The sequence below is a fragment of the Octodon degus genome, unplaced genomic scaffold (assembly GCF_000260255.1).
Source record: "Octodon degus isolate 3935 unplaced genomic scaffold, OctDeg1.0 scaffold00102, whole genome shotgun sequence".
NCBI lineage: Eukaryota > Metazoa > Chordata > Mammalia > Rodentia > Octodontidae > Octodon > Octodon degus.
Window position 1 is genome coordinate 4,182,273 of NW_004524678.1, and position 13,560 is coordinate 4,195,832.

At 46.5% G+C, this 13,560-nt stretch overlaps 1 protein-coding gene across 1 annotated transcript in view; it reads left to right on the top strand.

Moving 5' to 3' along the window:
* Nin (ninein) overlaps positions 1 to 13,560 on the top strand; it is a 94,424-nt gene that overhangs the window by 31,344 nt on the left and 49,520 nt on the right. Inside the window, exon 4 of the mRNA XM_023723736.1 lies at positions 2,003 to 2,172. Coding sequence (XP_023579504.1) covers positions 2,003 to 2,172 — 170 coding nt within the window. The remainder of the gene's footprint in view (positions 1 to 2,002; positions 2,173 to 13,560) is intronic.

Genomic DNA, 13,560 nt, shown 5'->3' on the forward strand with positions numbered 1-13,560 from the left:
CTTGGGAGGCTGAGGCAGGAGGATCACCGTGAGTTCAAAGCTAGTTTGGACTACATAGTGAGGTCAGAGCTAGCCTGAACTATGTAGAGACCCTGACCCTGAAAAAAAAAAAAAAAAAAAAAAGCAAACAGTAAGATCTCCATCATCAGTCTCCATCCCCAGACTTGACTATGGTTCTATTTATTGAGGTCGTAAGTTTTCTTTTTAATCTTTGCAAGCCCCCATCGTTACTAATGGTATATCTTGTCTGCCACTAACATTTAAGCATATCTAATAAATTAAGGATGGTTCTGCATTGCCTCTTATCTAACTAGCATCTGTGGGTGTCAGCTGCCAACAAGTAGCTCGGGTGTCTGTGCCGCTCCTGAATACCCACAAGCTGACACACTCTCTTCTGATAAAAGGTACCTTCAAATATGCATGCGATTTTCAGTATAAATTTTATATGCTTCAACACTTCCTGTAAGACAATCGCTTGACCTAATAAAATGACATGGCTGGGACTTTTTAAAAGCTGGATATAAATATCGCTAGAGATGGTAGAGCTAGCATAAATATTTCACTCTGAACTTGCCAGAGCATTTTCAAAATTCTTCTGGCCACATTTGTGAATATCATCATGAAATCTGAGCCCATCCCAGAGGAAGGGCATTGGGAGGGGGGGAATCCAACAGGGTCCCCAGCCCTCCCAGGGAAGCTTCATAAAGTAAGGGTCAGCCTACCGTGGTTGAGTGGTAGTGAGGAAAGGTTTTTGTTCTTTCAACTGTTAGCCAACCACCCAACCACCCTGATGTTAATGGTATGCATTCATGCCTCATCTAAAGCCGTATGTCTGACTTGGGAGGTGCCTTGCTAAGAGTATCAGGTTCCAACAGAATTCACATTATATTCTCCAGAGAGACTCTCTGTGTAGACCTTAGTAAGACAGCAGAAATCAAAGCACTGCGAGTCTTTTCTATTTCCATGGAATATTTTATTCTCCTAGTAGCATGCAAGGTGCCTAAGATCTTTAAGATGATATTCGAATAGAGTGAAGTATTTATGTTAGTGCTTTAAAGTTACCCGTAGTCAAGATTAGTTGGTAGTGGTGGGCATGGTGGCAGTGGTGATGGTGGTGAAGGTGGCAGTGGTGGTGGTGGTGAACGCTGGTGCTGACATGCTGTGTCAGTGCCGAGGTCCTTCTAGGTTGGGAGCCAACTCCCACCGTCCCCACATTTCTTATTACATGTCCAACACTGAAGTTCATGAAGAGAAAAACACATTGTGTACCATTCTACTTCATGCACTGTTGCACTGGCTATTTTATTCCGTAGCCTTTAATTTGATAATGAGATCTTGATGCCAGGTTTCACAGGGGCAGATGGCTTTTGCTAGTTGACTAGTATCCCACTCTGTCACCTTTCCTGTTCTGGCATTCTGCTGGTCTCATGGATCAGAAAGTAGAATGGTTAACAATAGAGCCACAGAGGGAAGCAGAAGTGTTTCCGATGAGATGAGACGTTCACCGTGCTAGTCTGAGGTCCATTTTGTTATCATTTTCTAAGACTCTCCACGGCATCTGTTAGTTTTCTCTCTCTTTCTGTACCCTATTCAGTAACCCCTACCCTTGCAAAGACTTAATAAAGAGCTTAATAAACAGAAAACCAAATAGAATCTCTCACCTTTTTCTGAGGTCTAGTGGGGTATTTGATTCTAAAACCCACTCTGTGAGGCACTCAAAAGTCTATAAGATGATATTGGGGTTCTCATGAGTCAGATCCCTGCTCCCATCTTTGTGTCCACCCTGAACTGTGCCCACGGGCAGCAGGGTGCTGTAAGTCATTCACATTTAGAAGCTGGGCTCTGCCCCGACTCAGCAGCTCATCTACACCCACGGCCACCACAGCTGGCCGATAGTGGTGGCCTATTTTGGGGCTGCTATAAGAGGCTGCGGCTGGTGGCAGTGTCAGCTCAGGGCTGAGATTTTCTGTAATGTGGCCCCAACTTTTGTCTCCTTGTCCAGACTGTGCACTAGAAGCTCAGCCTAAGTATGTTAGAGGCGGGAAGCGCTATGGACGAAGGTCCTTGCCGGAGTTTCAAGAGTCTGTGGAGGAGTTTGCAGAGGTGACAGTGATCGAGCCACTCGATGAAGAAGCACGTCCTGCGCATGTCCCGGCTGGCGGCTGCAGTGAGGTGAGGAGCGGTGAGGCGGCACACAGGCTGTGGGATCCTGCAGCCGTGGGGGAAGTGGAGGGCTGTGGACCGCCTGGCTCCTCTGCACCGGGGCTCCTGGCTGACTCCGTGACTTGCCTTTTGAACAGAGGCAGCTTGCGTTTCTGTTGTTCAGGTGTCTCCACGTCTGTTTCAGTGTGTGCCTCACGGGCGTCCGCTGACCTTTCAGTACTTTCACATGTCTGAGGTCTTCTGGCTCTTAGGAATAGTGCTGTCCTCCATGCACATATTTTAATGATCTAGAAGGCCAACACAGTCTTTTCCGGTGCTCCACACAAGCTATAAAACGGCATTCATGGCAGGGAAAAAATAAAAGCTACTTTAGGAGCTTGCATCTCGCCTTGTGGGATGATGAAGCAGCTGACACTTAATGCCTACCCCTAGAGGTGGGGCAGGCGGGGCACCATCCCAGTGCTCAGCGGGGCCTCGGTTCTGTCACACCCAGGGCAACCTCCCCTTCTGGGCTGCAGAGATTCGCCCGCCTCCCTCAGCTCCTTTCTTTATGCTGTGTGCACTGCTGTCATCTACCAATAAGGAAAGGAGCACTCAGGTTTTCCTTGTGGCTCCTGTACCAGCACACCATTTATAGTGGATGACTGAAAATGTCATGTCGAGCAAGCCCTAGATATTTCTTGCAAATCTCAACTCAGATTGAGACTGCAAATATTTCAGAAACTAATATAAACTGGAAAAGCACCCAGGGCCTCAGGTTACTGAAAGTGGTGTGTTTGACTTCAAACTCTGTGTGTGTGTGTGTGTGTGTGTGTGTGTGTGTGTGTGTTCATGTATGTGTTTATGGCCAACACCCATCGTGAGCTTATTAAAATCCATGGGAAACTTGCTCCCAGTAATTCTCCAGCACTCAGAGTGGTGTCCTCAGAGTTCCTGTGTGCTTACAACCCCACAGTATCTAGAAAGACCCCAAATGTTGAGCAGAAACGGCTTGAGCATGCGTACTGCAGTGTCCAAGGACTCGAAAGTATTCTTCCAAACAGGAGTTTGCATTGCTGTTTGTTGTTTGTTTTAAATAAGTGATACGTGTTCCCACCCAAGACCTGAGGGGCAGTAGTGGAATTGTGAATGAGAAGAAAAGAAAAGCATCCAGAAGAAGGGGAGGGAGGACCCGTGAAAGTGGAGGAGAAACCTATGGGTGAGAGGGGAGGAGGAGAACGCTGCCGGGAACCTGAAGGTGCTGGCCAGCCTTGGGCAAGGCTTCTGCCTGTCTTGGGGGTCCTTTGCCTTTCTTGAGCCCTGCTGCATGATCAGATGGAGCCCTTTTCCAGGAACACAACATGCTCATATGCACCAAGACTTTATACAGTTTCAGGGAGATAGTAATTTGCATACTTCAGGTAGAACAGTATTCATACTACTGTATTTCTCTTGCTTTCAGGAAGGCTATCATTTTACTACATAAAGTCTGTTTCATAACCTTGAATGGTGTGAAATCTATGCGAGATGCTTAAACCTGAAAACAAAACAAAACAACAACAAAAAGAACCCAGATGCAATATTTGAGCGTTTGAAGATAAACTTTATATGTGGGAAACACTTTTTAAGTCCAGAATTGCATTTCACCACTGTTGCGCAGATACTATTCTTTGGCGCTAATAAATTAAATGATGATTTATCTTTTACTGCAACGGCTTCCACTCACTCCTTGGCGATACCCAGAAAGCTCCTAGTCAGAGCTCGGCGTTGCAGGCATCGCATTTCTTGCATCCTGTGATAGGCTATCTGCTGACTCATGATGCTGTGGACCAAATCTGTGCTGTTCACAGCCCACCACCAGAATGAGGCCCCCAAAGGGTCGGCTCTAGATCTCTTTCCACAGTGAAGACTCCTACTGACTGTTCTGATAGTCTGTTCTGTCCACCCACCTGGCCTCCTATGGGGGTCTCAGTAACAGAGTAACATTTCCTGCCCTGTTTTTTGTTTTGTTTTCATTTATGTATTTTGTACAGGGGTCTCACTCCGCAGCTTGGACTCGTAGTGATCCTCCTGTTTTCAGTCTCCCCAGTGCTAGGATTACAGGTGTGCACCACCACGGCTGGACTCGGTCGCTCCTGGGGCCGGCATGGCATGTTGGACCAGGGATTGAACCCTGGTCCCCGCACTTGCCAAAGCAGGTGTTTAGTACCACCAAGCAAGTTCGCTGGCCCTCTCCTGTTTTTTCTTTTCTTTTCTTTTTTTTTAATATATTTAGTACAGGGTGTACAAGATCTTACTACACAGATCAGACTCATAGTGATCCTCCTGTTTTCAGCTGCCCAGGCGCTGGGATTGCAAGCTTGCACCACCACACCCAGTCTCAGTCACAGACTCAGCTTGCCTTGAGGCAGGGCCCAAGGCACCTCTCCTGTTTTGTTTTGTTTTTTGCCCAAAATGGACTCAAACTGAAGACTGCTCAACTGCTTCTTGCCTAATTGGTGCTGTCATTTTTCAAATCAACTTCAAAACATTGTTAGCTTCTCCTATAACCTTTCCACCATTCTGCTAGCAGCTAAAGAGACAAATTCCAGCTTTGTGGACCCGCCCGCTGCCACCACCGATGGCCCCATCCCATGGTTCAGTTTCGTCAGATGTCTTCTCACCCAATGCCGCCCACCATGCCTGTTTCCTGACTGGTGTCTGCGTTAGTGTCAGGAGTTGAGAACCACTCACTTTGCCACCAAAACTCACCTGACTGGTGGCTCAGGCTTACTCTAGCAACCTCTGTCCTTTGTCCAACAGCTGTCAAAGCCCCCTAGGACACAGGCCTAACTTTCCCTTATTCTAGAGCAGCCCCCTATTGACACACATGTGAGGAGGAAAACAATCTCAGTGACTTGTGGAGTCCAAGTCTGTCAGGAGTTCTTTCCTGTCCTGTTAGTGTTTTCTCTGTCCTGGTTGGTTGCCTGAAATGCAAAGGAGGTAAGAATTTAGTCTTTGGGCTCACACTTCCTCTTAGGGCCACCTGGCAACAGTGACAGAGGTTGGGGGGCTGGGTTTCCCAGATGTGAATATTTCATAGGGCAGTCTCATGGTGAGCGGGAGGCCACCTACTTGGCTAGGGGAAGGCAGCACTTTCAGGACTGCAGTTCCCCCTCGTCTCGACACGCTTGGGTTTTTCTACAGTGACTTCAGAGCTTCTTCATGAAGCCAATAAAAAGACTTGAGCGTGCTGCCACCAGTTAAACAGAGGGCTGGTTTGGCTGCCGCTGCTGCTGCCCAATAGGAGATTAATTTTAGCTCTCTGAGTCAAGTAATAATCTCGTTGACCTGAGAACTTGTAGAGGGGTGGGCAGTGTAATGAAACAGTATCAGGAGCACCTATCGAAGCTGTCCCAGGTGGCTCACTCCCTGCAGGAACTCCTTCTACAGTGATAAGTGAGCAGCCTGAAATAGTAATTCCTCCGTCTTTTTTTATCTAGGGTTATCCTATAGTAGGGGAGGTTGCTGCAGGCCAACGGGAATTCATTCGTTCGTTCATTCATTCATTCATTCATTCATTCATTCATTCACTCTTTCACTGTTGCCTTCCCAGGCTCTTGAGTTAAGTGGCTCACCATGTCACCTCTTTTAGGAGGCTTTCTCCCCTAAGTGTAACCAAAATTATTGGTGCTTTCTGCAGTCTGCCTGTCACCCCGCCCTTCCTCATCCACTCAAAAACATACCTAGAAATGCAGATGAGCGTGGGGCTGTTACAGATGTTGCTTTGAAGCTGCTGCATTTCTATTTAATGGAAATGCCATGAGAAGGTTCAGGCTCCATCCGCCACGGCAACTTGGAGCTCGTCTGGTGACCGGTCGTGGGTGAGAGCCTACCCACGTGTTGGCACTGTGGGTCGCTAGGTTCTGCCTTGCCTCTGACACAGAATGTATGAAGATAAACCTGGTTACAGGCTGTAACCACATTTGACTGTGGTTTCAGTTCATCCATGTCTCAGGCCCCAATGTAAACTGTTCACATTTAATAGTCTCCATTTTATCCCCCTCTCTACCCTGTGCGTTTATCAGGCAATTTGATTCTTTCCTGCTGAAACAGAAAACATCTAACCTAGCTGTTAAGCAGGTCTCCCCTACCCAGCTTCGGTTACAAGGCAGTAAAGCCATTCTGTAGGGAAAGATGACTATAATCTGTGCCAGATTTCCAGCACTAAGGTAAGGTCATTTGGAGAGCCTGGAGCAGAACGGGCTACTTGACAAGTGGCAGGTACATCCCACCAGCAGTTGCGTGCACAGTACCTTCCAGCTTAGTGTGTTTATCTGGCAAATGGATCCCTTGGGAGGGTGACTGCCCATCTCAGTTGGTACTGAAAGGAAAGTGGTGATTTTTCCTTTTTCATCGGATCATTTTCACTTGGGCCAATTCAACAGGACATTCTATTCTGAATTAATCCAGCCTAACAAAGGACACATTCTTGATTCCAGCCTGAGGTGTGATTAATGAGAAGGTTTGGTTGTCCCTGATTTTGCTTTACTTCATTAAGATATAAAAGTGAGATTTTAAAGTCCAGAACAATAAATTGTTTTATCATTTCTGTGTAATGGTTCCTGAGCGAATCTTGAATTTTACGCTCATGTTTCTTTTGAAGATAGGTAGAAAAAGAGGGGGAAAAACCCAAAACTAACTCTCTATTCTTTGGATCTGGTAGGAAAGATTGTGCAATTAATACAATTGGAGCAGGGCCACTTCGCTTTCTGCCCTGGTTGAAAACAGGGGACACCTTGTTAACTGTTTTCCTCCACAGGGAATAAACCGTGTCTAGTAAGATTCTTGTCAAGAACAAGGAGCTTTGAACAATTCTTTCTGCAACTGTAGACAATGGCAGTGTAAGCCAAACTGTGGGCTTGTCCACTGTGGTTAAAGTAAGAACCTGAGAGAAAAGGTTCAAGCTACTGGCCAGGCACCGGAGGAAGAATGCGCCAACCCAGACTGTGGGGTTAGGGTGGATGGCAGTTTTTGAACCCCCCTGTTTTCCCCAAGAAAATGCCAAAGCAAATTTCACTACCCTACATAAAATCAAACTTCTTCAAGAAGCATGAAACTGACTTATCTTCCCCATATGTTCATTTTCATATGTGCATACACTTGGCGTTTGAACCTTCTGAATTATTCATTCGCATGTATAGAGTCAATATGCAACCCTGGAAAAGCTTCTTAATAGATGAGCAAGGTTCAGCTGAGGTCTTTTGTAGCTGATACAGGCTTCCTTTCCCGTGCTCCCGTTACCTGTCTTTGTTCCAGTCTTTGACAAAGCAAGCGGTTCCACTCGTTACTGATGTCTTGACGTCCCCAGGATAGGCGTCTCTCTTGATACATTCCAGTCTTCCCCTTTATATTTCTTAGGTCTTATCAGATCAAAGGGCTCTTCTTGGAGATGAAACAGTCATTCAGGCTAAAAGGGGAGCTCACTAGAAAGCCATGGAAGAGCCCCCCGCAAAGCGAATGCACTGTCTCTTGTCCCAGCCAGTCTTTACGTCTTGATCCCAAAGGGATATCCCTTGGGATCCAGTCCCTACCCCTACCTTCTAACAAATCAATCATTGATAATATTACTTTCTAACTCGAAACACAGATGAGATCAAAACTAAATAAGTTTATCTTAATGGTGATAGGAACATTTTCCAAATATACCATTAATGTGATCCACCTAGGAAAGTAGTATCAACTATCCATTGAGCAATTCTGGGTAGGAGAAGAGAAATCAAACTATTCCTTCCCCATAACGTTTCTGACATCCAGTACACTCTGCCTTGCTAGAAGAGGCTCCAACTCGATTTGGCATTCCTTACCCTGGCAGTACTTAATGCTTTTTGGCAGCGTAGTAACTCTCAGCTAAACGTATGTGCATTTAAAAAGCGTGCATTAATTCTGGTTATCCCCAGCATTTACTTATAGCATTTAATTGCTTTTAAAGATAAAAGGCATTGATTTGCATTTGAGCCATGACAGCCCTGCTGCCCAGCATCTTGTAACTGAGTTCAGAATACAGAGACCTGAGCCAGGCTGTCAGCATTCCGCTCCTTTGCTTTCAGAGGTGACAGAGTGGCAAGTGAGCCCCCAGCCCTGGAAGCCTGTCCTGCAGAAACACGAGCCACACCCCTTGGGCACACTCACCTTCCAACACCTAGCCCAGATTGAGGGCTTTATAAGCACTTAAGACCATGAGTAAAGCCCCCCATGGTATACTGTGTGTGAAAAGGTCCTGCAGTTTCAATCCTAAGTGCTGTCTCTAAACAGATTGTGATATTGCCCTCTCCCCTCCCCCACCAGACCACCTCTGCTTTTATCAAAGCTTCAGCCCTGCTTGTCTGGGGGAGTTTTGTTGTTCTAGTAAATTTCTTTCCTCTTCTCTCCAGGGTTGCAAGGCCTTCTTCCCCTTTCAAAACAGTCTGCTGTGAGCTCTGGGGCTGCTGCTGAGTTCAGCTCTGCAACCTCTGCTGGGAAAGAATAGCCCCATGTGCGCCCTCCTAATCGTTTTAATTAGCCGTACACTCAGTGGGGCACAAGGGTCTGCACGGGAGCAGATGGCTGGTGGGGGCAGCGCTGGGCTATTGTGGGCAGGGGCTGCACCAGGCTTGAATGCCGCAGATGCTGCCCTGGTCTTGGGGCTGGAAGCCAGGGATCCGGGAGCCTCGGGCCATCTGCTCGGCAGTCCCCCAAGCAGGTGTCCCTCCAAAGAAAGCATTCCTGGAATCGGTGCTGCCTGCACAGAGCATCCTTGTCCAGCTGTAGGACAACCCAAGGGCCGGCCACAATGACTCCCCGCCCTTGGAGTGGCCACAGGGGCTCCCTTTGTCCACCGGCTCAGAGCCAGGCAACCCCTGACCCTCTCCCTTGTCCCCTCTCAACCGGACTGTTGGTCAGCATACGGCCAGCGTGGAAATGAGGCCCTGCCCGCTGTGGCTACCTAGGGAACACCATCTATGAGAGGAGATCCCCAGGGAAAGCTCTGGTCCGGAGTTGCATCAAAAGTTGATGGCTTTGTCACAGTCACCCAAAGCTGCAGTTCTGGGTTGTTATGTTTTGTGTTGTTATGTTTTGTTTTGTTTTTTCCTCTAGCTTTGTATATAAGGTATAATCGACAAACAAAAATTGGCTATGTATAGGTGATGTCTAGGTATTATGAAATGATTACATTGATCAAATTTACAAAGCAAAGCTTTAGTTCTTAAGGGCCTCTTCTGGGTGATTCTTAAAGCACTGGCCCTGGCCCATCTGTCCTTGCCTTGGTTTTGACCATCCCAACTGCAGGACTAATAACTGTGATCCTCCGCTACTTCACAGACGTCGAATGCCGAAGCTGCAGCAGGCCCTCTTGCGGGCGCTTTCCAGATGTGAAGTGCGGCTTTGGAGGCAGGCCTTGGTTCTCACTCCCCTGTGAGGAGACTGAGGTACACACAGGACAGTGACTTCCCTGAGTCACCACCCTAGGAAAGGGGAAAGGGAAAAGTGAACCCAAGGAGTGTGTTCTGGCTGCAGCAATGGCAGCAGCTGACCTTTCCTACATGCTGTGCACATGCCCCTGTGTCCTCCTCACTTGGTGGGTGACATCAAGTACTGAGGGGGATCACAGGAAGCAGCTAAGCCAGATTGAACCCCAACAATCTCTCCACTAAGTGCTTGTGTTTAGTCACTCTACCATTTGCCTCCAGAGTGAGGAAGAGCCGAGGTCCTACAGAAAGTTTAAATCCATCGCTGTCCGCTCTCCAGTGAGAGATAAGGACTCTTTCTCATCAATGCAGTATTAATGCATCCAGCTGTCGTCCCTCCCTCCCCACCCTGCCTCCCCCAGCTGTTCTAAGATGGCGCGACTCTGTCCTTTCCCGTGCTCCTGGCAGATCTGTGTCTTGGGGCCACCTGCCAGCTCTCACTGCACTGGGAAAGGCAGCAGCAATTCCAGGACCCGGTTCCAAGGACGCCTCCTTTTATTGGTGCTGTTTCAGCAGCCGAGTGATCTGCGCCCCCAACCCCCAACTCCCCACACCTTCTTAGCTGGCTTTCCTTCCCCTCTCCCCTGGCTTTTTTCAGGGGAACAACAGGCTCCAGGAAGCGAGGATGAAGATAAATGAGCCGTGAATGAATTGAGTCCCCCCACCCCTTTGCCGTTTAATAACTGTGCGCCTCCCATGCCAAGCACTCGCCTCCTTTTTCCTGAAGGAACAGAACCTTGATGGTGGTAGGGAGAAGCCCAGCACAGACGTGTCTGGGTGTGAACTCCATGGCCAGCTGAGGAGGTCTTGGAATGGAAATAAGGCCATCAGCATAAGGATATTTTGCCTAGGAGGATGCCCCTAGCTTGATCTCTTATTTCTGGTCAAATGTCCAAAGAGAATGTTTGGGAGACTGTGCCCCTCAGATTTTAATTTTATTTGGCTTCATTTTATTATCTTTTGAGGCAGGGTCTCTTGTTATACAGGCCAGACTAGCCTCAAACTCATGGTGTTCTTCCTTCAGCCTTCTGAGTGCTGGGATTGCCCAGTTTATGTTCAGATTTTACAATATATTATCCTTTAACCTGCTAACAATGAATAAGGGCTGTGCCATTCCTGGCACTGTTGGGTTGAACATATATCAGAATTTCTCCCCTGCGGCACAGTCTCAGGTCTCAGATGAACGTATCAGCGCGGTCCGCAGCCCCCAGGCTGCAGAGACACTGGCGTCCGTGACACTGCCCACCCCCGCTGGACCTGGGCTTAGCATGGCCGCTGGGCAGAAGGATGTTGCAGGCACTGCAGGTGTTGCCGACGCTGCTGATGCTACGAAGGCTTGGAAGAGAGAAGACTTCCGCCCTCCTCCCCACCCCTACTCCCAGGAATTACTTTATGACAGTTTGAGGGCATTTGAGCAGAAGAAATAGTGAAGGTGGTGCCTGCTTATATTGTATAAACAGCATTTATAAAGTAGAGGGAATTAAATCGTATCTCACAGCCCTTTAGCAGAAATGTATCTATTTTTATTGTTTCTTCTAGACTCTTCCTGATTGTTTTTTCCAGCAGAGGTCACATTCTAGACAAGCATGCTTGCTGTGCGCTTTCACTTAACATTCATTTGGCTGCTTTTCCATGTTCTGACACAATTTTTAATTATACTTTTAATTATACTACATTCCGATGCCTCTTTGTACTTTATGCCCCATTATTGAATGTTTAAGTTGTTTTCAATACTGTTACAAAGAATGCTGCAAAAACTATTCTGCATATTTTTTTCTTTCTTTGATTTTATTGCCTTTGAGTGGCAAGTAAAAGCACAAGGTCAGAGAGAATGAGCATTTCTGTTGCTTTTGATACACAAAGCCCTGTTCATTATTAAAAGAATGATACCCAGTTACATTTAGGAGCAGGCCTGTTTTAAAGTATAATCTTGTCAGGAATGGTGGCACATGCCTGTAATCCCAGCATTCAAGAGGCTGAGGCAGGAGGAATGTCGCGATTTCAAGACCAGCCTGGGCTACAAAGTGAGCTCAATGCCAGCCTGAACTGCAGAGCGAGATCATGTCTCAAAAATAAATACATAAATAAAATAAACTGTAATCTTGCTGGTAATTAGGAGTTGTATCTTAAATATTTTGCTAATTTCATGAGAACAATCAGATTCTTTGGTTTTGATGTATACTTTGATATCAAAATGAACCTTTCCCCAAATTTTTTTAATTTTGTAGCCTCTTCTGTGAATTTTCTTTTTATATTCTTTGTACCTCTGCTGTAGACTTGGCATTTTTCTTACAAATTTATACAGTCTCTGTAGAGTCTACCCATTAAATGAATGCTTTCAGTTTAAATAGTAATTTTTAACATTCTGTAAATATAAATTAAAATTATTTTGTACACACATTTTTTTAAAAAAATTTTTATGTATTTGGTACAGGGTCTTGCTATGCAACTCAAGACTCATAGCAATCCTATTTCAGCCTCCCTGGCCCTGGGATTACAGGCGTGCACCACCACTCCTGGTTTTGGTGGCTGGCTCATCAGCCCCAAGGCAGGGCTGGCATAGCTGTAGTACTGGGGTTTGAACCCAGGTCCTTGCTCTTAGACTCCTGAGCTATCTCCACAGCTCCACTTACATCTTATAAAAAATAACAAAATTTTATAGTGCTTGTCATATTCGACGCATAATTCTAATCACTATCCTTACCTCTATGAAATTTCTACTACTATACTCCAGTTTTAGAGATGGATAAACCAAGACAAGGCTGAGAGACTGTCTAAGGGCAATGTGATAGGTAAGCCAGGGTTCAGCACCCAGCCTCTGGGCCCCTAAATCTGTACCATAGCCTCACATTTCATCTCTTACTGGAATTGGGGAAAGAAGGTAGCAGGCAAATACTGTCCTGGATGGCAAGTGAGACCCATGTGCCCAATCCCGTAAATGCCTGGGACTTGGGAGACAGAGTATCAAAACATCTTGTTTCTCGTAGTGCATTGCTGAGAAATAGATGAGCAAATGTACCCCCCCCCAAAAAAAAAAAAAAAAACAAAGCAGCACATCCATTGTAGCTTTGGAATTTGTTCCCAGGGGTTGTTTGAAGGTGTGTGTGTGTCTTCACCCTCCAAGGTGTGGGCTCAGGGCTGACACCATCTCCTGCCTTTTCTCCCATCCCCCACCCTGCTTGTGGTCTAATAGGTTTGATTTTGACAGTGGTTCTTAGATCATAAACTCTGTCTTGTTGGTTGTGGAGGGTTTAATGAATTTAATTCTGGGGCATTTAAAAGTTGAGGAATAAATTTTCACAATTTTGGACACCTGAGTTAGGAAGAACATTTACATGACTTGCTCTGTTGGATAAGAAAATAAATATGGAGGGACGTGCAGGCAGGATGTGTTTATTAGTAGGGCTTTGTGGATTTAAAGAGATAGATACACAGACAGATAGATGACAAACAAACATATAGTTGTATAAACTGTTGAATTCTGACCAGAAATGCTAAACGAGGAAATCCACAGAGGACTAAACCCACCAAGCCCCCCACATCTGTCTGTTTGTAGGTCTGTATGTACAAAGAGGGGCTTCTTGAGCCGCTGAAATGACAGTCATGAAAACACAAGCACAAATCACTCTGCGCCCCGTTGGTTCCGTTTCGGCCTACACCTTGTGTGACCTGAACAGGCCCAGGTGAACTCACCCATTTCGAGTTACAGCCTTTTCATGCCTTCTGCTTGGCGAGAACAATCCCCCTGCGCTGTGCGCTTGCGGGTTCAGCTTGGGTGAGCTCTCTGAAGCCGCGCTATCTCCACCTACCTTTCCAGGTAAAATGTGGAGCTGTGAAAAGATGGGAGGTGTTTGAAGGACTGGGAGTGAAGGTGCAGAATAAAGTAGACGTGCTTTGGTTGTCTGAAAGAGAATTTGAAATCAACCTGAAC